The sequence below is a fragment of the Balaenoptera physalus genome (assembly GCF_965194825.1).
Source record: "Balaenoptera physalus genome assembly, chromosome: 18".
Classification (NCBI taxonomy): domain Eukaryota; kingdom Metazoa; phylum Chordata; class Mammalia; order Artiodactyla; family Balaenopteridae; genus Balaenoptera; species Balaenoptera physalus.
In genome coordinates this window covers 58,257,324-58,269,704 of record NC_138899.1, presented here as the reverse complement: position 1 = coordinate 58,269,704, position 12,381 = coordinate 58,257,324, and the positions used below count along the sequence as shown (strand labels likewise).

At 44.1% G+C, this 12,381-nt stretch overlaps 1 protein-coding gene across 8 annotated transcripts in view; it reads left to right on the top strand.

The window, feature by feature from the left end:
• ENOX1 (ecto-NOX disulfide-thiol exchanger 1) overlaps positions 1-12,381 on the top strand; it is a 625,875-nt gene that overhangs the window by 519,301 nt on the left and 94,193 nt on the right. For all 8 annotated transcript variants that reach the window (XM_082435381.1, XM_082435376.1, XM_082435380.1 and 5 more), the window contains one exon: positions 4,929-5,113. In XM_082435381.1, coding sequence (XP_082291507.1) covers positions 4,929-5,113 — 185 coding nt within the window. The remainder of the gene's footprint in view (positions 1-4,928; positions 5,114-12,381) is intronic.

Below are 12,381 nucleotides of genomic sequence, written 5' to 3'. Positions count from 1 at the left end.
ATGGCAGCCCGTGGGCCAGTCACCTCTCAGGAGCAAGCTTCACTAAGCAGAGAAAAGCATGACACAGTGTGCTGTCTGTGCCGCAGCAGAGGCACTGGACCCCCCCACCCCAGGCACCCTGCAGGAGGAGGAGCGGAATGCAGGAAGGCAGCTGGAGCCTGGGGACGGTCCCTAAGCGCCCAGGCCATGGGGGCTGGAAGGCGAGCTGATATGGTGGCCGTATCTTCCAGGTCTCAGACCCATCCAGTCATCCTGGGTTCTGGACCTTTCAGCACAAGTGCCTTTCTGGGCAGCAGCCGATGAAAACCTTGAAAAATACGTTCTTTGCGCGTGGGGAGGAAATGCACAGCTGGGCAGCGTCCTCCCAGCATTTCAGGAGGACATCTGGCAAAGTGGAGGGGGGGACGTTAAACACAGAGTCCCCCAACGACACTAAGACAGTTTTTGAGAAATCCAGATATTGTTAGAAACAATATGTTAAAGTGTTTGATTATTTAGTTGCATCTTGCCTGAGCATGAAAGAGATACTAACGTACTGTCAGCTTACAGGGACATAACCCAAAATAACTTACATATTTTCATATAGGGCTAATTATTTTTCTGAGGCTGGCTTAGGCTGCTAAGAGAGAGATTTCAAGGCTTTCACCAGAGTATTTACTTAAAGAAGGTAAGCATGCCATTATCTGTTCCCATGGAAACACAGTAAGTAATGGAGGAGACAGAGGAGGTCACTCTGACCATAATTAATACAAAGACTAATGGTTTATATAGGATCTAGTCAAGGGTGCAGCAAGATGCTGTAATGCCTTTAAGCCTCTTCTTCAGCAGTGCAATTTAATCTTTGGATCAACTTACATACACTTTGGTAATTTTAGTAGTCTAGTGCTAAGTTTTGAAATGGAATTTAATCTTGTTTAGCAGAGTTTTTCCAACGTCGTTATTTCGGTTTTGATCCAATCAGAAAATCCCTGTAACAGAATTTTTCTAAGGTCCTGAGCAAGTATAAACTGATGCCTACACTGGCCTTCCCCTCGTGGAGGCCACAGCTCTCCTCACATGGCTGCACTATAAATAGCTGATTGGTGAATGAATGAATGATAATCCAGAGGCATCCCTGGATTCAGCAGTGCCTTTAAAATCACCAAAGGAAAATTCAATTATGTTCAGAATAGTTTACATTTAAAGTATCTCACTGTATTCTTTTTTTTAAATTGTATTGAAAATTGGTAATCCACATGTTAGCTAAATATTCTATTTATTGGAACACAGTGCAGTCTGCAGGGATTCCTATAAAAAGATGCATACTGTGGTTTATTTTTAATCCTTCTGCTTATTTGAATAGTGGATTGGTTGTGCCGTCTCTCAGGGGTCAGTTTTTTCGCAGAAGCTTGATTATACATTGTTCAAAACTGTTTACTTTAATACAATGTCCTAGAAAGAATGAAAGGGAAAAAGAGAGAAAGAGAGAAATGAAAGGGTGGTCCTTTCAAGTTTCTGAATTTTGAATACACTGAGAAATGATGTTAAGTTAGAAATTATTAGGATTTTGTTTCCTTTAGAGCTTTGGTCCAAGAAACATAATCTAGCTTCTTCCAGGAAGCTTCATCTGAGGGGGGGATCCGTACAGCATGATGCTGAATAATGTTTACAAACAGGTGACCAGAAGTTAAGTGGAGTCAATATATAATTTCTCACCCTTTAGAAGAAAACCACTTTGCTGCCACATGAGTAACCAACATTTTCTTTGCAAATATCAAGCTTGAAATTATTTAATAAGGAATGAAAATCAGTTATGTGCCCCAATTATAAAAACGTTGATGGGATTGGCTATGGTATTGATTTGGGGGGGGGGGAGGGGATGGAGTTACAGCTGCTGGGTTTTTTTTAATCTTTTTTCATATGATGATATCACATTCGTATTCCAGAAATGCAAATGACACTGCATCCTACTTGGTAGGAACAGTGGTCACTTGGCTTAAGCCAAGAATAAGAAATGTCAGCAGTGCCATTCCACAGGCTTATAAGAGAAGCCCTAAAATAATGGATGGTGCACTTCCCTATATGTATTTATGTTCAGACAATTTATTGAAATAATGTTGCTGGCACATGCTTTATAGCTGCTTGCATTTTGCTACACAGATTTCAGCATATCTTGCAGACTATGCAATTCGTTTGGAAAATGTGATTTCCATCCCTGCATACTAATCGATTTCTTCACAAACACCTGCTATCAGTTATGATAATAAAAATGCCACTCTGAATTGAGAAAGGGCCAGATAGAGCTTCCTAAGGAAATGACTTAAGTGTCTTTGAATGCTACGAAATGTAGTAATGTGCTTCTGTAGCACCAACACTTTTTCCATCATTTGCATTTTCTGTAATTTTGCCCTATTACAACATCCCTCTCTTAAATGATGCCTCATAACCATTTCCTTAGGGGTTGGTAAACGGAGTTGTCAGGAGGTGGTACCTCAGGGTGTGGACAAGATCTGAAGTTGGGCTGCGCAGTGTTGAAAAAGCACTAGCTCATACTCCTGGGTATACCCTGGGTTGTTTCCGCTTTTATGTCAGTCCCTGAAAACTGTAAAATTGGCAGCTCCTGGGTTTTGCACACACATATACACCAAATAAAATTTCCTTTATTCATCCTCTTCAGCCTTCAGTTCATTCCATGCACCATTGCCAAACCAGTCTTCCTAAATCACCAATTTCATCACGTCCTTCTGCCGCCTGGGCACCTTCAGTGGTTCTCAGTTGGCCTCCCCATTTGATCCCACCTCTCCAGCCTGACTTCTGAACCTCCAGCCTCTCTCATCACCCGGCATGGCTCACCTGTCTCTCACTGCTTCCAGACAGACTCTTGCCTTTTGGTCAAGCTTCTCTGCTTCCTGCCCCAGATATTCTATCTTCAGTTCTCATCTCTGGGCTTTGCTTCTGCTCTTGCTGCTGAGTGAGGTGCCCTTCCCCAGTTCTTGGGCTTTCACCCTTCAAAGCCCTCTTTTATTAATCCAGTCTGCCTTTTCCTTTCTCTTCTCTGAATTCCTGTAGGATGGATTCTCTTGCCATAAACCTTGACACTAAATTAGTCACTCGTTTATTTATCCAACCAACGTTTATTGAGTGCCTACTATATGCCAGGCATCAGGCTCTTCTCTCTTGCTTTGAGTGTGTTCCTTTCAAACGTGTTGGTTTCTATTATATTTCAAACTCCTCGAGAGAAGAGACATACTCTGTCTCCTTGTCTTGTGATCCAAGATGCCCAGACAGGCTCGGGCATGGAGTACATATGCAGTAACTGCTTGTCGACTAATTGATCCCTGATGGTTTGAGGTAGGGAATTTTCTGGTTAATTGCATGTTCTATTTGATTAGTATGTCAGTGTGTACTGTACATAATCATTTTGCAAAGTAGAATACCATAAAACACTCAACTATAAAACTCCTATTAATGTAATTTGATGGTTGATATTTAAGGAGAGAACTCACTGGGGTTTCAGAGCACCTCCGTACAGATCTGTCACCATTGCACGGTAATGTGTGGGTGGAACATCTGAGAGGCTGACCTCGAGTTGGCTCTGGGATCGGGATTGGGCATGGTGTGGGGTGCGGAAATGATCCTGGACCGAGAACCTGCTGGACAGAGACTCCATGCCATGCCCTTACCAACCAGAATTTACTTCTTTAAAGAAGCTTCTGATAACAAGCTTTTAAAATACCTTCACTTTTCTCTTGCTTACAAAAGTAGAGAACGGATTTTCTGAAGGAGGGGGGAAGAAAGTATGGGAAACTGGTGAGAAAGTAGAGGGGGAGCATTTGGAGTTCTTTTCAAACAGTCTGGTAAGAAGTAAACTCACCTGACTGGCAGAATACCCCAGTGACAGGGAGCAGGGACTCTGGAGCCCAATCTGGGTTTGAAGGCTGTTGACGCTACTCTCTTTGTGGGATCAGACAAGTTCTCTAACTTCCCGGAGCCTCATTTTTCTCATCTGTAAAGCGGGGCTGGCTAAGAGCAGTACCCACATCAGAGGCTTGATGGGGGGATGAAGTGAGTTAGTTCATGGTCCAGCGTCTATTATGTAGAGAGTGCTTACAAAGCTATTGTGATTATTGCAGAGACCACCAAACCGTAAGCTGGAAACTAGGGAAGGGAGTCGCCATCCTCAATTTTGTTTTGAACCATTCACTCTGTTTTATTCCATTTCAGTTGTTTTTGGAGCCTCGAGATGCGTCAGACCCTGAATTAAGTGTCTCGGTTTGTCAGTCAGGTGGAGATGTGAGTGAGCTCTGAATCTGCACATAGAGAATTTCAGGTTTCAGGAAGGAGTATTAGGGTAGGAATCTGTTGGTGAAACAGGTGGAACCAGGTCAGCATTCTGATAGGAGTCAGAGGGAACTAACTAACTAACTGACTCATGCAGTCGGTCTGACCCGGCAGTAGAGCAGGAAGGAACAGTGTGTGGGGGGGTCAATCCCCAGCTCCCCTGGGCAGCTGTGGCTGCGTGCCTCCATTGGGGGGGCCGCTGATAATTTGAAAGAAAGCGGCCCTCCAAGGAGCTAAGCCGTCCTGCTGGAAGGGAAAGGACAGCCACGAGGTAGATACGACGATTGCCTGGAATTCTGAGCACTGTCATGACCTAGCAACACGGATCAGTTTCTGAGAGGGAGCCTAGGATTGGGGAAGAGGTCAGGAGACAAGAATCTGGAAGGAGTCAATCCTGTGCCCACAATCAGACATAAGACAGGACAAATAGAATAGCGAAAAATTCCCAAAGAAGCAATGCTCACCAGCTGCAAAATAAAGCACCCCAGGGTAGCTCATTTGGGTTTGGTACAAACATTAAGAATCTGGTTTAGAATCCCCTTCGCACTGAAGGCTGTCCATCTAAGCGAGAAGGTCACTCACTTGAACTCATTCTGTTTGCCCCTCAGCCCTGGCCGCCCAGGCCTACGCGCTTAAAGAAGAGAACGACAGCCTCCGGTGGCAGCTGGACGCCTACAGGAACGAAGTGGAGCTGCTGAAGCAGGAGAAAGAGCAGCTGTTTCGAACGGAAGAAAACCTGACCAAGGACCAGCAGGTGCAGTTCCTGCAGCAGACCATGCAAGGCATGCAACAGGTACCTGTGCCCGCACTGGTGTCTCTGTTCTCGAGGGACGTGCGTATGCAGTGGCGGCTGTTTGCTGGGAAAGGTGGAGGAGAAAAAAGAACAGCAGAAAGTGGCTAGGTCAGGAAAGTGCTGATGACCGTGGAAGGGGAGGATCAGGGGAGAAGCCACGCTAAAGAAATAGGTTGAAGCACTACACCCTCGAAGTGGGAAGCCAAGGAAGAGAATCTAGGACTTTGAAAGCTCCATACATAAAATTTAGCCTCATGGCAAAAGGTCAGAAAAGCCTTGCCAGTTGTGACACCAGTGTTCTGTAATCTTAGAACTTCTCAACTTAAAAGCAGGCACACTGATTTCTACAAAAGCGTGGCGAGTTTGTTTTTGAGATCGATGAATACGTGAACTGTATCATTTCCATTTCTCTTGGATGATACTTAGGATGTAGACCGGTTCTCTGAACACACTCTGTATTTCAGAAATGTTTGTTGATGGGATGGATGAAGCACTAGAATTTGGGGCGATAGGCAAACTTCAGAAACAGGCCAGCATCTCTGCTTTTGTTGAAGATCGACAGGCTTCATTCTGGCACACTCAAGTTAAAGCTGGGTCTTTCCAGCTCATGTAAGAAAGAGACAGAAGCTGTGGGCTTTGGAGGAAGCGGAAGGAACGTGGACTGTGGGAAATGAGGGCTTGAGGGGATGGGGAAAAAACTGGGCACTGGCAGCAGAGGGTAGAATCAAAGAGTCATAGCTGGATTTATATCTGAAAACATTGATTGATATGTGATACCCTTAAGGTGTGTGAGTTATCTTAGAATAATATAGCCTAAATTATCATCACACATGGTTATTTGTATTACTCCTCTGAATATATAAATCTAACCACTCTTTTCTGGAAAAAAAAGGTTGTTTTCTATAAACAAGGAAAATATAAGCAAGACGATGGGCAATTATATAGTGAGTAGGATATTTTTTTCAAATTCCCCCACCAATATTGGCTGCTCTCTAAGAGCAGGAGACTGAATTGCCTACAAAAGTGTCTTAATGATTAGAGGTAACTGCTGCTGAAACCTCCGCCAAGCAGGGAAAAAATAATTGAGAGGAAGGGATGTAAAAAAGCGTGGATCGGGATATAAACAAGTTAATGACCAAGTCACAGAAATTCTGTCTTCAACATCTCCTGCCATTTAAAAGCAATTTTGGCGTCTTGGCTTTGAGTCCTAACTCGCTGATGTTCACAGTGTGTGTTAGACAAATCAGCGAGATTCAGAGGTCAGAATCAGCCAGGAAAATGTCATTACAGGCGGGGCTCAGGCGCCCGCACTTGGAAATCGGTGTTAACAGCTGCCGCGGGGAGCTCCCGGGGCTTGTCCATCTGTCCGCACGTTGGGGGTAAGTGGCGCCCTTGCCAGGACGAGGAGCGTCTGGCCGTCTCTCATACCTCATGCCTTGGGCCCTCTTTTCCTCCAGAAAAGATGACTCTGGTTGCATGAAAAGTTGATTAAAACCTTTAAGCTGTATATATATAAGTCCATGCCACTCTCTCACTTCGTCCCAGCTGACCTTCCCCCTCCCCGTGTCCTCAAGTCCATTCTCAACGTCTTCATCTTTATACTACCAAATGTAAAATAGACAGCTAGTGGGAAGCAGCCGCATAGCACAGGGAGATCAGCTCGGTGCTTTGTGACCACCTAGAGGGGTGGGATAGGGAGGGTGGGAGGGAGACGGAAGAGGGAGGGGATATGAGGGTATATGTATACATATAGCTGATTCACTTTGTGATACAGCAGAAACTAACACACCGTCTTAAAGCAATTATACTCCAATAAAGATGTTAAAAAAAAAAAAAAAACCTTTAAGCTGGTTGAAGATTCAAATCTGAAAGAAGTCAGGAGGTGCGGGTGAGCTAGCCAATCAGGAAGAAGCATGCAGGGGTGTCAGCGCCCCGCCCCGGTCCACACCGGAGCTCCTCTGTGCGTCCCCACTGAGCTCCAGCCCCTTAAAGGAGCAGTTCCGTTCTCGCGGCTTCTCACACATTTGCAGAATCTCCTTGTCCGTAGGAAATGTACTTTACTGTGTTTGTTTTGTTTTGGGGGGAATCTTGTTTGGGGGTTTGTTTTGGTTTGTTCTGGTTTGGTTTAAACCACAGAAAGTTATTGTCTCACAGTTCTGGACCTAGAAGTGCAAGAGCAGGGTGCTGGTAGAGTTGGTCCCTCTGTGGGCGGGGAGGGAGAGTCTGCTCTGGACTCTCCCCTTTCTTCCTCAGGTTTGCTGGCGAGCTTTGTCCTTCCTTGGCTTGTAGACGCATCACCCTGCTTTCTACCTTCATCTTCAGGTCGCCTTCTCCCTGCGTGTGTGCCTGTGTCCCAATTTCCCCTTTTTATAAGGTCACAATTTGTATAGGATTGAGGGGCCCACACTATTCCAGTATGACCTCATCTTAACTAATGACATCTGCCGTGACCCCGTTTCCAAATAAGCTTGCATTCTGAAGTACAGGCTTTAGAACATCACCATATAAATTTGGGGGGACACAGTTCAATCAACAGCAGACACGAGTAGATAGTCAAAATATGTTTGTTGAATGGAGGAACAAATGGACAAAGGCACAGAGGCAAGAACTCGCCTGGTGCCTCTGGGGAGCTCTGGGTTGTTTGGGATTCTTGGATCATAAAGAGCAGGGCAGGGTGTAGGGAGAGGTGATGCCCTAGGGGTCCGCGTAGCACCTCCTTAGCACGGGGAAAGCACTAGCTCAAAGGCAGCAGTTATGATTTTCATTTTCACTAGTCGTTAGGTGGATGCATGGCGATCACTGTGGCAACACATCTTTAATATAGTTTTTAAATATATGTGCTTATTTAAGAGTCATCTTTCTACCTTACACGCTTTGAGTGAATCCCCACAACTTGCCAGTTTGAGCCCCACTGCAAAGAATTCTCCTGACTTTAAAACCCACCCTCAATCTGCCCTCTGTCCACTTTATAAATCAGAAAAGCATCGTCTCCCAGGCAAGTCAACAGATAGAGGAGAGGACTGGTCTCTCGTATGTCATTGTTTTAGCAATCCATATAGGGGAAATTATTTCTGCAACAAACAGAAGAATATAAACAGTCTTAACAGCCTTAAGACTAGCATAAAATTTTTAGAATTGCCTTCAAGTTTAGCCAAAAAGTTTCTAACCTTTCTTCTTTTCATCCCTGAAGGATATGTTCACTGACTTCACATGGTTTCTCATGAGTTCATGGAGGAAACATTAAGGGCAGGGTTCTGAAAAATGAAAAAGCCTCAGGTGACTTTGTCTGGTTGTTTCTTAGTCTCCCCTTGCCTTGCATGTGAGTCACAGTTTAATATTAGAGGTTTCACACAAAAGGAAATAATAGCTTGTATCCATGGTAACATGGTAACCTTAACCTGATCTGAAACTGGCAACAAAGTTAACCTGTCTCTGCCACAGGGAGAGTAAGGTCGTGGGCTTTCGTTTATATCTTTAGGTATCCAAGAGAAGCATACCCATATTTGAAATTTTTATTTACCTTCAGGTTACCACACTGAATAATTTTCTTAGGTCGATCGAGGTAAAATTTACACACAGTAAAAATACTCTTTTGACGGTTCTGTGAGTTTTGACTAATTCATACACTGATGTAACCATCGCTACCACAATCAATATATAAAATAATTCCATCACCGCCCCCCAAAATTCCCTTATGCCCCTTTTTAGTCCACCCCACTCCCAGCAACCACTGATTTGTTTTCTACCTTCATGGTTCTGCCTTTTCAGGAAAGTCATATGAGTGGAATCGTACTGTATACAACCTCTTGAGTCTGGCTTCTGTCACTCAGCGTAACGAATTCGGGATTCATCTGTGTTGCTGTATGTGTCTGTTGTTCGTTCTTTTTATGCTGAATGGCGTTCCATGGTGAGGAAGGGCCATGCTTTGTTTATCTAGTCACCAGTTAATGGACATTTGGGTGGTTTCCTGTTTGAGGCCAATATGAATAAATCTGCTATAAACATTCACTTACAGGCTCTTTGTTTGGACATAATTTATCATCTCACTTGGGTAAATTCCTAGGAGTAGGATTGCTGGGTCATATGGTAAGTGTGTTTGACATTTTAAGAAACTGCTAAACTGTTTTCCAAAGTGTCTGTCCCATTGTGCTTTCCCGAGGGTTTACGTGAGAATTCCAATTGTTCTGTGTCCTTATCAGCCAGCACTTGGAATGGCCAATTGGTTCTGTTTTACTCTGTTTTTTTAGCCACTATAATACGTGTATATTAGTATCTCGTTATGGTTTTAACCATACCTGAATTTAAACAGGATCTGTATTTTTATTCACAAGGACAAGTCAGTATGTCATATTTCTAAATAACCAACTTAAAAATCAGAATTCTTTTCTTTTTTTTTAAATTATTAGCACCTTTAATTATTTATTTATTTATTTATTTATTTATTTGGCTGTGTTGGGTCTTCGTTTCTGTGCAAGGGCTTCCTCTAGCTGCGGCAAGCAGGGGCCACTCCTCATCGCAGTTCGCGGGCCTCTCACTATCGCGGCCTCTCTTGTTGTGGAGCACAGGCTCCAGACGCGCAGGCTCAGTAGTTGTGGCTCACGGGCCTAGTTGCTCCGCGGCATGTGGGATCTTCCCAGACCAGGGCTTGAACCCATCCCCTACATTAGCAGGCAGATTCTCAACCACTGCGCCACCAGGGAAGCCCCAGAATTCTTTGTGAAGCCATGTGTAAATCATATTGATAGGACTGGTAAATATTTAGATGGTAAAAGGATACCATTTTAAGCTGCTGGTCATAAAACTGCGAGTGACTAATGATGATTATGGCAGAAGGGTCCCTCATACATGCTTCCAGCTGATGCTGTTTAATGCTGTTAGCAAATGTCATCTGCAGACCAGCTGTCTTAGGCCAGTAAACCATTAGCCCACGTAGAACTCTCTAACACTCTTGGCTTGCCATTATTAAAGACCAGGGCTAGTCAGCTGCCTTGACAATTTTCAGCAAGGGAGACCAGGGAAAGAAATTGAGGGAAAGAGGACTATTACGATCAACACCATTTTAGAAATTAAGTAATTGTTTTTTTTCCCTTATGCTCAAAGAGGGGTAGATGTGGGATTCTCTGTATATGTATTACAGAAGCTAATCTAGACTAATTTTATAGAAGAGGACAGAGAAATACAATAATGTTACTCTCTTAAAATATAAGAGTAACCCCAGCTAGTTTTGCCAAAAGTTGGTCAAGGATTGGTCTTTGGGATGTATATTAAGAAATAAATGAAAGTGTGTTGAAACGAGAACATCAGTGAGTGCGTCTGACCACTTAAGGGAAGTTAAGCATCTCTTGTGAAATCTTCTTTAAACGATTCGGTTGCTTAGTAAGTACATTTTTAGAGATAGTGAAAAGTTTGTGTTTGATTCCCCTCCTGATTTCATATGTAATGAAGTCTCACGTGTACATGTCAAAGTCAGGATCATTATTATTATTATTATTTTTAATAATTTTATTTATTTATTTATTTATTTTTGGCTGTGCTGGGTCTTCGTTTCTGTGTGAGGGCTTTCTCTAGCTGCGGCAAGCAGGGGCCACTCTTCATCGCGGTGCGCGGGCGTCTCACTACCGCGGCCTCTCTTGTTGCGGGGCACAGGCTCCAGACGCGCAGGCTCAGTAGTTGTGGCTCACGGGCCTAGTTGCTCCGCGGCATGTGGGATCTTCCCAGACCAGGGCTCGAACCCGTGTCCCCTGCATTGGCAGGCAGATTCTCACCCACTGCGCCACCAGGGAAGCCCCCAGGATCATTATTATGGCAGCAGGGGTCATATCAAAGACTGCGATGATGATGGCTGTGCTGGGGGTGGTGCCTCTGCTGGGGGTGGTGGTGGTTTTGATCATCAGAAAACTTTAGGGGAAGACAGGTAAAATGAACTTACCCAAGACAACTTTAGATAATCCTTTTTAATTTCTGAAAAGAAGCATGTCCCTTAAACATTTTGAAAATCCTAGAAAGGCCAGCAGCCCACTGTTCCCCGTGGCCTTCACAGGTAGTGCTACAAAGAACTTGGGCGAGGTGCTGCAGACAGATAACACGGATAAATGCAACGGGGTCTCTGTTCTCTTGATAACTGTTCACTTGTCCTTTCTGGTTTCATTTTCTTTCTGAAATGCCCAGCAGTCATATAAGGGACCTACGAGGCTGATGCTCTGTGCCCATTGTCCTTTTTCTCATAGTATCTGTTTAAGCTTTTATCTTTTATCCTTCCCACTGAAGTTTCTATTTGATAATCATGTTATTTTATTTGCAAATGTTATTTCTGTTCTTTGATTCCTGTCTTTTCACACAGTCTTATTTTTTGGTTGCGGTATCTTCTCAAATCTTTTTGAGAATACTAATTAGAATTTTTTAATTCTTATTGTTCCTGAATCATTTCTGTTTATTCCAGGACTGGTGGTTTGGTTTCTGTGTGTCCGTCCGTCTCTTTCATGCTCCAGGTTCCTTCTCACGGGAGGTAATGCGTGGTAGCCTGTTTGTGTCGGGGATGAAGGGCTGGGGTCACTTTTCTAGGACTCCGTGTGGCTAACTGATGGCTGAGTGCAGGTCACCTCCACAGCTGAGTCCTTCTCCTGCCCGGTGGTTCGCTGACTGACAGGCTTCATTTTGAGGAGATCTGGGAATTCCACAAAGGCCAGAGTCTGTCCTCCACTAAGAACTCCATGGAATTCCCTTCCCATTCGCCCTGCTCTTTTAAGTTTAATCACTGACAGACATTTTAATTGCCTGTGGAGGAAGGAAAAAGCAAAAGCAAACACACATGGACCAGGTCTGACATTTTGAACAAGAACCTGTTTCAGGGGCTTTTAGCTTAATCCAGTTGTTGAATGAATCCTTGGTTAGCATGGTGCCCGGGGAGAGGTTGGGGGAAGAATATTACATGTTATTCTGGCTTGCCAGAAACAAGGGAAGGGAAGAACAGTGAGCACATTTTCTGAATGTCTAAGAGGCAGGAACATAGGAACTTAAGGCAGCATATTTTGGATAATAGACGCTTCAGACTGAGGAGGCAGATCCGCAAATTAGAGGGGTTTAAGGGAGGAGAAAAGGAAGATAAATAGTCTGAAAAAGGTGACAGGAAGAGGCTGCAATATGTAATAACAAGAGAGAAGTTGGATTTTTAAGTGGGTTCTTTAAAAGCATGACACAGGGGGGCTTCCCTGGTGGCGCAGTGGTTAAGAATCCGCCCGCCAATGCAGGGGACACGGGTTTGAGCCCTG